The sequence below is a fragment of the Equus przewalskii genome, chromosome 14 (assembly GCF_037783145.1).
Source record: "Equus przewalskii isolate Varuska chromosome 14, EquPr2, whole genome shotgun sequence".
Lineage (NCBI taxonomy): Eukaryota > Metazoa > Chordata > Mammalia > Perissodactyla > Equidae > Equus > Equus przewalskii.
Window position 1 is genome coordinate 32,908,441 of NC_091844.1, and position 12,154 is coordinate 32,920,594.

Below are 12,154 nucleotides of genomic sequence, written 5' to 3' on the forward strand. Positions count from 1 at the left end.
TTCACTTTCAGCCTATGTGTATCCTTAAATCTAGTGTGTTTTTTGTAGATGGTATATAGTTGGATCTTGTTTTTTTTTTCCGTTCGTCCACTCTATGTTTTTTTGGTTGGATTATCAGCCCTGTTAGCTCACTGTATACACAAGCATAGACCCTCTCCAGGTCATAAGGGAGGAGAGCAAGTCTGGATGGAACACAGCAAAGCATCAAGGATGCTGTAGAAGAGCTGACCTGGCTACTGAAGCCAGCCCAAGATAGCAGTGTGATCCAGGCTGTGAGTGTGCCAAAGGAGTTTCTGCAGGAAGCCTGGTGAGGCTTATAGAGGAAGGTCTTATTTCCCATGAAGTTTTGTTCCCCAGGGTAAATGACATGTCTTGTAGACTCATTTACTAGACGACATGTCATTTACCCATCTGAGGTAGAACTAAAACTAATTTCTTCATTCAGAGTTCCCAGGATTAGAATATGTGGGCCCAAACAAATACTTTATTATGCAAATTGTTTGTTTGGATAACTGACTCAATGAATTCAAATATTAGTCAACACAAACATAATAAATATAAAAACATTGAGACTTCTAACTTCTGATAATGATGAAGCACTTATACCAGATTAACACTCCTGACATCAAAGTTATAAACCTGGACAAAACATTAAAAAGTAGTTGTTTGAAGGCACTGGAGAGTGACTCAAAGTGGGCAGAAACTAAAGAGGATAAGACTTTTGAAAGCAACGCTCATCATCTATTGTTGATCAGTTTTCTAACATTCTATGGCCAAAAATATCCACTGACTATTCAATTCTTATTCCCCATCCCTCTCTTTCCTGCTAACAGAACCTCAATTTGTTTAAGTAGCAGCTCAATAGTAGCCAATAGTACCAAGGTTGGGAAGGCCTGGGCTAAGTCAATCTTATTTCCCTTGAGAAAACAAGGTCAGTTTCCTCAGCCTGTGATTGGTCAGTGAGTGGCCATATGACCTCAATTATGGTCAATGAGATCTACATGGAAGTCTGCTAAGTGGGGCTTCCCAGGAGGGATTTTTCTTTTCTGATAAAGAGGGACAGACTCAGCTGGCATGCAACTCTGCCTTTTGCCCTTTCCTGTTATCCTTCCTTCAATGAGGACATGATGCTGATGTCAAGAGATGCAGCTACCATTTTGGGACCACCAGGTAACAATCCTGGAGAGGAAAGGCTCAGGAAGGAAAGATCTAGAATGCCTGATTACATCATTCTAGAGCATCACTAGCTCAGCCTTTCTTCCCTTGGACTCACGTGATATAGATCAATCTCTTTCTATTTAAGACACTGTGACTGGGTTCTCCTTATTTGTAGCCTAAAGCATTTCTTGCAGATACACCTGAAAGGGACCAGAGTGAGTCCAATGGGCACACATATCCCTGGCTCTGGGTCCACCCCAGCATGAGTGCCTCCACTTCTTTCACCTCTGTAGCTCCTTTGGAAATTCCGGGCTCACCTCACCCTGCACTCATACCATGTGCTACTTATAGAATGACTGAGACATAAACGTCACTTGGAACCCACTGTCCAGCTCTCCTTGGCCTGCTGTTCCTTCTGTTAGTCTAGACACCATGCCCAGTTGCTCCCTCAGTTCCAGGAGAAATGTCTGAGGTTACAGCGACTCTGATATGAAGGGCTCAGGACATATACAGGAAGTGAACCAAGTGCTTCTCAGGGCTGGGGATCTGGGTCTCCCCCACTGTGAGGTGAGAAGCCCATTTCCTAGCAAGCTTTTAATCACTGCTAAAGGATTCCCCTGGCTGTAGCACGGGTCTCACATGTTCATGCTACGTAGCATATGACCTAGTGAAGCGACACCCCAAGAATCCACCTCTCACTGCCTCTCATGATGTGGTCCCCATCTCAACCTTCCTCTGAAAAGCATCCTTTGCCGCACTCATAAGGACATGGCCTTAGGAATACAGTGCCTGATCAATGGCCAACCATTCTGTCATTTGCTAATGACTTTTGGGAGCCTCACTTTTCTTCTGTCTGACCTGGCCAAATTACCATAATAGGGAGAATCCTGGGGAGGTCACCAGCCCCTCACAGTCTGAAGTTTGTCCCACTCCAAGAGTCCTGCTAGGGTGTGTTTGATTTTTTTTCTCCTCAGAATATCCCACTACTGCCCCTCTCTACTCCCTTGGAGCTAGGGTCAGGGGGAGGGTATTGCCTAGGAGCAGCCATGAAGGAACTTTCTGGGGTGTTGAGAATGTTCCACATCTTCAGCTATGTAGTGGCTACACAGGAGTGTATATGTAAGAACTCGTCTGTGCACTTTACTGTATGTTGTAGACAATGCCTGGAGCCAGGCAGAGGACCAAGAGCTGTGTGTGGACCATGGACAGCAACAGCTCCACTGGAGGGTGGCTGGGAGAACTGCCTGCGTGAAAAGCACCCCAAAACTGGTGCAGGCCAATGAAGGGCTCCACAGGAATAACTGCCGAGTTACAGGTTAAACTATGGGGATGGTCTTTCCACCCCAGGCAGGCAGCAGGATGAGGAGAAGCAGCATATTCCAGGCAGGATAAGGGGCCCTGCTCCTGATCCCTGGGGAAACTAAGATCATGGAGCGGGCAGGGAGTCAGAGAATAAATGCTGGGCAGCTGCTAACCTCACTGGTGAGCCAGTCCACCCATACGCACAGACCTGAGGCCCAGGGCCAGTCAGTACCTCTCTGAGGCTGCAGAGAAGCAGGAGTGATGGAGAGAGTTAGAAGTACCACCATTGAGGGCGAAAGGGGCTAGTGAAGGGAGCAAGACTTTCCTCCTAGAGGGGAGTCTGTCAATGGAGGGTCATTCTCTGAACAAGGAGGCCAGGGAGCTTGACCTCTGTCTTGGGTATCCCTCTCTGAGAAGGCCCTCTTGGGCAAGGGTGGACTTTTTGTGGGAATCTCAGAGATTTCTCGGAGGGAGGGTTTTGTGCAGGTCCCAGCTGGGATTTAGACGTGACAAAGGACTGCTGGTGATCCCTCCAGCATGTGTTTGCAGGGGGATAAGAACAAAGCCAAGGGAGATCTTAAGCTCAGGAAACAGAGAGCTGGGACACGGTCACAATCCAAGAACAAATCCTGGAGGGGAGGAGACACTGTGGTGTCTCGTGCTCCGATTTGTCCCCAGTCCAGTCACTGAGGGGCTCATGCCTGAAGCCTCAGGGTGGTGGGTGGGGGCTGTGAGCGGAAACAACAGAAGAGAGAAGCCTTTTTTCACTACAGTTTTTGTAAGAAACCAGGGCATTTTTTGCAGCAATGTGAACAATTGACACCGAAGGGTGGCGGGGCTGGGGGATGCACTTTCCCTGTTTCTGCATTGAGTCCAGAGGGCCCTTGCTCCTCTGACATCCCCGAATCTCCTCCATCAGTGCGGAGATGGCAGTGTCTGCCCAGGTCGCGTACTCAGCACAGGGGCAGCAGCAAGAGGCAGTGGAGACAGTTCAGCTGAGGGCACTGGGGGCTGTGGGTTCTCGGGCCCCTTTTCCCAGCTCTAAGAGGCAGCATTGGAGATATTGGCAGTGGTCAATGACAGTGGTTGCCCCAAGAGAGAAAGAAAATAGAAGATTGCTCTGCTTGGAAGACCACTGGGATAATTCTTAGGCACTCCTGGGGAGACTCAAAAATTATTATAAGGGACTTCGCACGAACCTTGAGTTCTTCAGTCACAGATGGAGCAGTCTCTTATTAATGTTAGTGTAATTGCATTTCCAACAGAAGGCTGCTGGTCTTGATAAACATGCAATATGCTTGGACTAGGATCAGGGGCACTGGTTTGAGATTCAAATATGGTCCATTTCATTAAGTGCTGGACTAGACGAGCTCTAAGGATAAACGTTAACAATGGTCATCAGTAGGGTGGTGTTGTAGACTGAACGTTTGTGTCCCCAAAAATTCGCATGTTAAAACCTAATCCCTAGCGTGATGGGATTAGTCTCTTATAAAAGAGGTCCCAGAGAGCTCCCTCGTCCCTTCCATCACATGAGGACACGGCAGGAAGAAGGCTGTCTGTGAACCGGGAAATAGGCCCTCTCCAGACAATGAATCTGCCAGCGTCTTGATTCTGGACTTCCCAGCCTCCAGGAATAAATGGGGAGTAAATGTTTGTTGTTTATAAACCACTCAGTCTATGGCATTTTCAAATTTTGCCTTCCCAATCCCATCTCCTAAAAGACCTAAATCCTGGTGCATGCGTGGAAGATTCTTTTTAAGATAAAGGTTGAGTTTATAACCTGAGGAAACAAAATCTACCTTGACAACCCTGTAAGTTCTAAAGGACTGTGCTTGTTGTTTCTCGGAGCTCCTACAGCTCAGTCAATGACAGCCTAGAGTGACGAGGCTTGGGATGGAGGCGGCAGGCCTTGAACCTAGAGTTTCTGGGAGGAAACTAGTCTAGCTGGCAGAGCGAGTATCTGCAGAGATGGTAACAGATGGAGACAAACATGGTGGTTGGGTGTGGGCTCTTGAAGTCTCCCGGAAGTAACAGAGACGTTATAATAATCAGGTGGAGTCTGGAGATGATGGGAAATTCAGGGACAGCTGAAGCTCAGAAGTCTGGAGGGGAGAGTTTGGCATGAGAGCAGTCAGTAGGCAGCAGCCCTCCCACTGTCACAGAGGGCTAAGGAGCAGGGGTCCAGGCATTTGCAATAGGGACTCAAGCACATGGGACAAGATACCGACTGGTTCCTGGAGCTAGTGGAGGTTGGGCGTCAGAGACAAGGCGAATGCAGATGGAGGATGGACTGACAGCCATGGCGACTTATCTCTGAGGACTCATTGGGCCTCACCCTGGGGGCCAGACCCTGCTCTGTGGTCCTCTCAGGGCCTCTGGTTGACCAAGACTTGGCCTGTCACATCTGATCCTTCCACCCTGAATGTGCTACGTACATATCTCCACCTACCTTATCCTTGACAAGCCACATGTGTGCAAATCCATAGGATCAGAGCCTCCGGCCGGCCCAACCATGCCCTATTCATGCCCAGTAGAGGTTTACCATGGGCATTTCCTGTGCCATCAAATTTCATTCATGACCGTAGGTAGCGACACCACACCGTGACTCTACCCAGAAGAGCTACACGTTCAGAGAGCTGGTGCTCAGCAGCGTCTTCATCACCGAGGGCCTCCCTGCTCCATGCACACGCAATGTCCAGCACCCTCTTGCCCCCAGTCCTGTCCTATTTGAAGTGTTCCAAACTCCAACATGACCTTCTGTGGACATCTGTGTCTGTTCTCCAATACTCCTCCTCGTTATTATTTCTAAGGTAAGGGGAGTCATGGATGCTCTGTGTGTGTGTGGGAAGGGGGGAGGAGGATGTGGCTTTGTCCCTCCCGGCTTCAGGAATGGATAGTTAAAGAAACAGTGCTAAGAGGCCGGGTCCGTTTTCATTCGTATTGGAGAGAAATGCCTGGGAGTCACCACTAAGGGGTTTAGACCAGTTCAAAGGGAGGTCTGGGAGGCCTAATGTCTCTTGGATCTCTCTCAGGGGCTTTTGTGGGGTGGGCTGGGCCACCACAAGGAATAGGCTTTCGTAGATTCTCAGGGCAATTTGCAGGAGACAGAGATATGACCTCAGACTTGACAGCTTGCCTGTGCTGTGGCTAGTGTCTTTTTACTATTTATTTATGGCCAAAATTCTCAAAGGATTCTTCAAAGGACACCCTAAAGAGAGGCCCTGAGAAATGGGACATTCAGGAGAGGCACTTCCTACTTTGCACCATGCTGGCGTGCGACGTTTGGGACCATGTGTGGATGGGAATGTCCATAACTCAGGAGAGGACAGTGCAGGCTGGGAGGGCTCATCTGCGAGGCCAATGAGGCAAGAAACTTTATTGTTCTAACTCAGAGGGAGAAAGTGTGCCTGATTTCCCAGAGTACGAGGCTGGATCTCTGAAGGCAGAAGGTGGAGCACTGAAATGAGCAGCTTCCCATCGGCAGAGTGAGGGCTGGGCCCTTGAGTGCTGGTTTCAGGCCAGCAGCCTCGTCCAGGCAGGTCCACTCCCTGCGTCCTGGAGGTTCAGAGCCCAGGAATGTCACCACAGATAGAGAGTCCCATAAAGGACAGAAGTTGGACTTCGAAACACGAATTGGGGTCGATTGCCGGTGCAGTACCTTTAAGAACAAAAGGAAGCATTTTACAAGAAAGATCACTTAATCCCTTTAAGACCCCAAAGGAGATGGATATATGATGATTTGCACTTAAATTGGACATGGTGCTCAGGACAGCTATATGAGCAAGAATCTGTGGGAACAAAATGGAAAGTTTCCCTTGCCTCTGCAATAATTGGCCCCACATACTCCTTTTTATTTCTTTTACTGACCTTTAGTCATCCTCCTTAACCCTCAACCCCTCAAATTCTCCCTGTTTCCTTGCTGGATCCTTCTGTTATGAAGAAGTCTGTTCTTTGGGTTGATTTATACTAAGATGTAAGCGACTGGCAACAGCCTAATGAGAAGGGGTTACTGACTACATCTGGAATAACAGGCAGATTTTGAGGTCTTATCTGGTAGCTTTCCAGGGTGGTCACCACCGATCCCCCATCATAACCCCAGTGGAAGTGCCAGCCACTGAGATATTCTTTTCCCAGTGCCATCTGCAACTATAGTGCCTTCCAACCTCTGTGCAGCCTGAGAAAGAGGAGGACTGAGGACCCCAAAGCAATGGCTTCTAATGGTGTGATGCCGGGCACTGTGCTGTTTGGGCAGGGGTGATGAAGCTTTGGGTCGGGGAGGGTATCCACCAACTGTCAAACCCCACTGATGAAATGACTGTTCTCAACCTGCTGGTAAAGCTACCTTACTCTGCTCCCTGTTGTCAGTAAACCCTGGTGTCGGGACATCATCTCTGCCACCAGGGGGAAATACATTTCAGGCCACATTACTTTTATATCTAGTAGCAAAGAAATGGAATAGATCTGAAAACAGTCATGACGATTGGCCAATGACCTAAAAATCATATGCACCTTTCATCTTATGCATGGTTTGGGGTTTCTAGTTAAGTTATTAACATACCTTCTTTTTGCTGCTGGGCAAAGTAAGTGGGGACGTCTCGGCACATGTCCTTGATTGGCATTCCATACTGGGCTAAGTTCTTGACCCGGCTGGGCAGAACAGTGTAGGTCAGACCGTGAGTGGATGGATAATGCTTTAAAGCCTGGAAGAGGTGGCATTTCAAAATGGTGAGACAGCGTAGTACAGATGTGGTACAGCAAAGAGGAAGAAACGAGAAACGAATTCTAGTGCACATAGCTGTGAACCCGAAGTTCCCCTTGTTTGTTTTCTAAGCGCAATATCCAATCTTGCCATAAGGTGGCACTATTACTCCAGAAAAAAATCTCTATGCGAGCCTCTGTGTCCCTGTCACTCAGTCTATATTCCTTTCACCTTCTCAAATCTTCCAGCCTCCAGTGCTTTCCTCATCTCTAATGATAATATAGAATAGTTTTAAAATTATTTGGAGCATTTATATTATGTTTTTACTTATTATAAATCAGATGACTGGAATACTTTCTACCTCTTGAAGAAAATTGATAAATTGCTAAATTTTTATGTGACCCAAAGTGCATTTTTTACAAGAGTCAGTGACTCTTCTGCCATGGACATTAGTATTGCCCAGATGTGCTGGACAGGTTACTTAAGCAAGTGACAGTAGATTTCAAGGACTTCCTGCTGATTTTCAATTTATTTGACTACCTTTGCCATTTAAGAGGCTGAGGAGAAGAGATCTTTAGCAGTCCTGGGCTTATTTTCAACTAGAGATAACATGTGTGTATGTTTTTGGGGGGTGTGCAGGGAGGGGAGAGAAGGCATGGGGATGTAAATACTCTGTTAATTCGCTTTAATATTTATCTTCAACAATTTATATTCACTAACATATAGCTCACACCATTTTGGAATACATCAAAATTGTTATTGCTTGGAATTTTCATTGATCCAACTGTGATTTGACCTAAATGGGTCCTGGACTGGATTCAGGGTCCTTTGCATGATGGCGGGATTTCACGGACATTAAAAACAAGCATGAACTGAATGCTCCCTGTTTGTACAGCATTGTCCTAGGAAGTTGGGATGCAGAGTTGGAAAACACCAAACTAGAGGGGACCACAGTGAGCTGGTCTCACCTACCTGGTTGTCCAAGGCCTTGCTAATGTCATCCAAAGTTGGGAAGACATCTTGGTCCATCTTGGCCAGGACACAGGCCATCTTGCTAAACAGCTTAGCCGCCAAGAGGGCCTTAAAGCAACACAGCGGAACCATGTCACAATGTTAGTGGACTCCTACTCGCCATCAGTGCTGGCGCATGGCTGTTCTTTCTACTGTGATGTCAAGCATCCTGGATAGTGTGGCCCAGGGTGCCAGAGCAAGGGACCAGGGGCAGGACTGGCAATGCACACAGAGCTGTGCTATCCCTGTGGCAGTGTCCCCTGCTGCAGGCACAGGAAGGAATCCCCCAGGACATTTTGCATACCACTAAAGGACTGGTGCAACTGGAGGGGTAGTTAGCTAGTCCCGGTAACAAAGCTGACTTTAAGGTCTTGTTCTACCACTTAGCAGCCTTCACGGTCCTTAGCCACCTCCGTGACCCTCAGCTTCCCCATCTGTAAGTTAGGAATAATAACCCTTCTCCCATGGGGTTGTCATGACAAGGAGAGGATGAGACAAGATTCTTATTGCTTGTGAAAGCATCGTGCACGTGACAGAGTGCTCTCTGAATGTACAGGGTGGTTAGGAGACTAGGGTCAGGCCTCTAGACTCAGATTCTAGCCCTGGGTCTGCCACTGACTGCCCCCTCCCTGTGGCCCTGGGCCTGTCATTTGGCCTCTCTCAGCTTTGGATTATGGCAGTGTCTGACGGAGCCCAAGGACACTTCGCCTGCCTCTCCCCACTCTAGCCAGAGCAGTTCTGACTTCTTCTGTTCCATAGAGTGGAATCCTGTGGAACATTTTGTTTGAAGAACAGTTTCTATGGCTTAAAACAAAGTTGGAAATCGCTAGACTGCGTGCGTTCTAGGAGCATTCAGGAGATGTCTCCTTGAGGAAGTTAGGAGCAGGTTAGTGAAGAGGGAGGGAGAAGGTGTTCAGGACAGAGAGAGCATTGTAGGTACAGGCGGGAGCAGAGGGAAGCCTGTGTGTGAGGTGTCTGTCCCAAGATGTCCAGTGTGGGGTGAGGGGAGGGCTGGACGGCAGAGGTCTTCTCAGCCCAAGGGGGGAGGGTGGGCTTTCACTTTATCGAATCCTCTCAGAGCCTTTTCAGGTAGGAAAGGCGGCTATTGACACTGTTTTATAGGTGAAGAAACTGAGGCACAGAAAGGCTGAGTGTTGTCTCTGGGGTTATAGAGCTTTTCCATCAGAGAGCCAGGCCGAGGACACAGACAGTTGCTTCCCGATCCTGCACCTTTCTGCTAGGTCTTACTACCTAAGGAGATGGGCAAGGTGAGGCAAGCTTTCTAAAAATGAAAATAAACCATTCTTCTTCGTTGGAAAAACTGATTAAAATCTGAGAGTAAGACAAAGGAATCTCTATAGCACATACCAGTTATCAGAAATGGAGGTAATTTGAATGGCTCTCTTATTTCTGAGGTCTTCATGAGCCATGTGAAGTCAACACCTCACAGGAATGCAAAGGGATGTAGGATCCCTATAGAGCAGAGAAGTTCCTCCTACAGTCATTGGCTTGAAAACAAGTCCCCACAACTGCAGGGGACCTGGTCCCTTACTTAGAGACATGTTATTTCCATCAAGAGCCTAAACCTAGAGAAGGCAAATTAGACAGCGTCCTCTTCTCTCTGAAAAAGCCTAAGGCTAAATTTTGGAGCAGACAAGGCTTTCTTTGGCATTGTAATGAACATGTTCCACATCTTACATTCTTGTAGTCCAAGATTCCATCCCATTCACTCAAAACATTGTTGTCTCGGATGCTGACCATACCTCGGAAGGCATCGACACGGATGCTTTGGGTTCCAACAGATCCATCCAGAGGATGGCTGTCATTGATGTTCTGGAGAAAACCAAGTAACAGGGAGAAGAGTTGAAAGTCCAGAGTTCGTGCTCTGCCCATATCTCACAGGTTTACAGGGATACTCACAAGAAGTCTGAGGGAGGTCACCCTGGATTATCACCTTTGAAATACTTCTGCTAAAGGAGGACCTGACAGGTCAGCCCCTCTCCACCCTTACTCACCGTCAGGGCCGGAGATGGAGTTAGGAAGAAGACCACAAGGAAGGAAGATGTAATCTGAAATGGAAACGAACATCAATGCTTCCTTGTCTCTTTAGCCTCAGATGAGCCCGGAGCCTGGAATTCAAAGGGCCCCAGGGTTGGAGCCTTGTTAAAATGATCTATAGCTTTCACAGTCTCTATGCCCTTGGAGCCCCAAGGTTTATCAGGATTCTGTCGTTCAGTGTGGTTGATAGGGGTGTGCTGGCCACTCAGGAGCAAAACTTTATCATTCACTCAAGGATACCTTTTGTTTTGTTCTACATGTACTGTCAATCTCTGGGCTAACTATTAGGCAACCTGACCAACCACTTGATCTGCACTTAGGGCAGGACAATCTGAGGCCAAATGGTAAAATAAGTGATAATTCAGCTTCTCAGTCTTCCCTTTCTGCATTTTCCTCCCTCCTCCCAACCATGGGGGAATCCTTCTCTGGAAACTGGTCTCTTCCTGCGTTCCTTTCCTCTAGGTTCTCCCACCTTGCCTGAGAGTAAAAGATCACATGCCACTTATTCACTCCTTATTTCGGCATAGATTTTACCCAAACGTTACTAGTTCTTGAGATATTTCCAGTGCATCATTTTGTCTTGGTGTGGCCTGCCTTGCCTGTTGAGGGACTTTCAGGCATCAGAGAGTGAGTGAGAGGATTAGGAGGCAGGAACAGGCTAGGATAGGAAAGTGTGGCAGTGAAACTTTCCCTCACTCCATAGTCCACTTTAGGCCCACTTCAGGCTCGTTCAGCTCGGGTGCACTTACAGCATAAGCTGAAACCGACAGAAACCCCCTTCTCCTCCGTGCCCACAACATCTGTGCAATACTCCACGTGCAACGACACTGTAAAAGTGAGATTCATCTTCGAAGGAAAACAGCTGCTCTATGGGCAGCAATCATAATGCAATGAAATTAGTCAAGGAGATACATGAGATGCAGATAGCAATAATATTTTATTAAACTATTCTGAGAGTTGGTGCCATATATTAAATATGTCTGAATTTTCCTTCATGGGCAATTTACAAATAAGATGAATCTAGGAAGAAAGGGCCCTGAAATATGAATATCCACTCAAAGGTTCTTGATCTTCTAAGAAATTAGTTATTTTGGGAAAGACCCATCATTCAGACATTTCAAAACAGAAAGGCTTGCCAACAGAGAGATTATGTGCCAAATTAATATTTGGAAATTCTACTTGGGTTCAAGTTGAAGAGTTCTGGGGGTATGGGGAAAGAACTGCTCCCTGGCTATTTTGGTCCTGAAAACATAATCATCTACGTTTGAAATCAGAAAATATACTTACAAGGTGTTTCATGCTGCCTCTCTCTCAGACCCCATGCAACTGCATGCATAATAGAATTTTCTATGTCCCAAATATTTTCTAAGTCTGGTTTATATAGTCCTGGACTTCTCAACTATTGCCATGATAAAGGACTCTGGGGTAGTTAACCGTAATCTGGCTACCATTTCAGGGAAAAGAAGGCAAGTTTATGTAATCACAGTTATCACTTTTCTTTAACTACTTCTAAATATTTTTCCTTTACCCTGATACCGCCACTGGTTCCAAGGCAAACATGGTAAATTGAACAAGTCTTTGTGGGCTGGTACGTTGATGGCCTTAACGACTAAGGTGAAGATTGCAAACAGTAGACCTGCAAAATGGTCCTGATACAAAATCAATGAGTTCACTGTTTCTGCTTCTCAATTCCAGAGTTCTTTACTAACAGTGGAGGTGGTTGAGAAAAACCTTATGAAACCAAAAGAGATGGACTGGAATTACAGATTAGATTGGAAAGTAATCTGGTCCAGCTCTTCATCCAAACCCCAGATCACATGGGTGGTCCTGTAATGCCCTCTGCCCACCCCCGGGCTGGCCTCATTTTATTCTTCAAACATCCACCTCTGACCGACTTTCCTGATATTCTGATATTTTGCTCCCACT

The 12,154-nt window shown here is 47.0% G+C and overlaps 1 protein-coding gene across 1 annotated transcript; it reads right to left on the minus strand.

Annotated features, from left to right (window-relative positions):
- Nucleotides 1-5,810: 5,810 nt before the first annotated feature.
- LOC103548969 (gastrokine-3-like) lies at nt 5,811-11,569 on the minus strand. Its single transcript, XM_070573295.1, has 6 exons — nt 11,516-11,569; nt 10,186-10,239; nt 9,869-10,003; nt 8,132-8,239; nt 7,019-7,160; nt 5,811-6,118 (listed from the first exon to the last, which is right to left on the minus strand). The coding sequence occupies exons 1-6, from the start codon at nt 11,525-11,527 to the stop codon at nt 6,024-6,026; spliced, it is 546 nt and encodes a 181-aa protein (XP_070429396.1). The 5' UTR covers nt 11,528-11,569; the 3' UTR covers nt 5,811-6,023.
- Between the last annotated feature and the right edge of the window lie 585 nt (nt 11,570-12,154).

Coding starts and splice junctions, on each gene's coding strand:
- LOC103548969 (XM_070573295.1), bottom strand. Junction 10,004..10,185: donor CTCCATCTCCGGCCCTGACG/GTGAGTAAGGGT, acceptor GGTTTTCTCCAG/AACATCAATGACAGCCATCC. Junction 7,161..8,131: donor GCAAGGCCTTGGACAACCAG/GTAGGTGAGACC, acceptor CACCTCTTCCAG/GCTTTAAAGCATTATCCATC.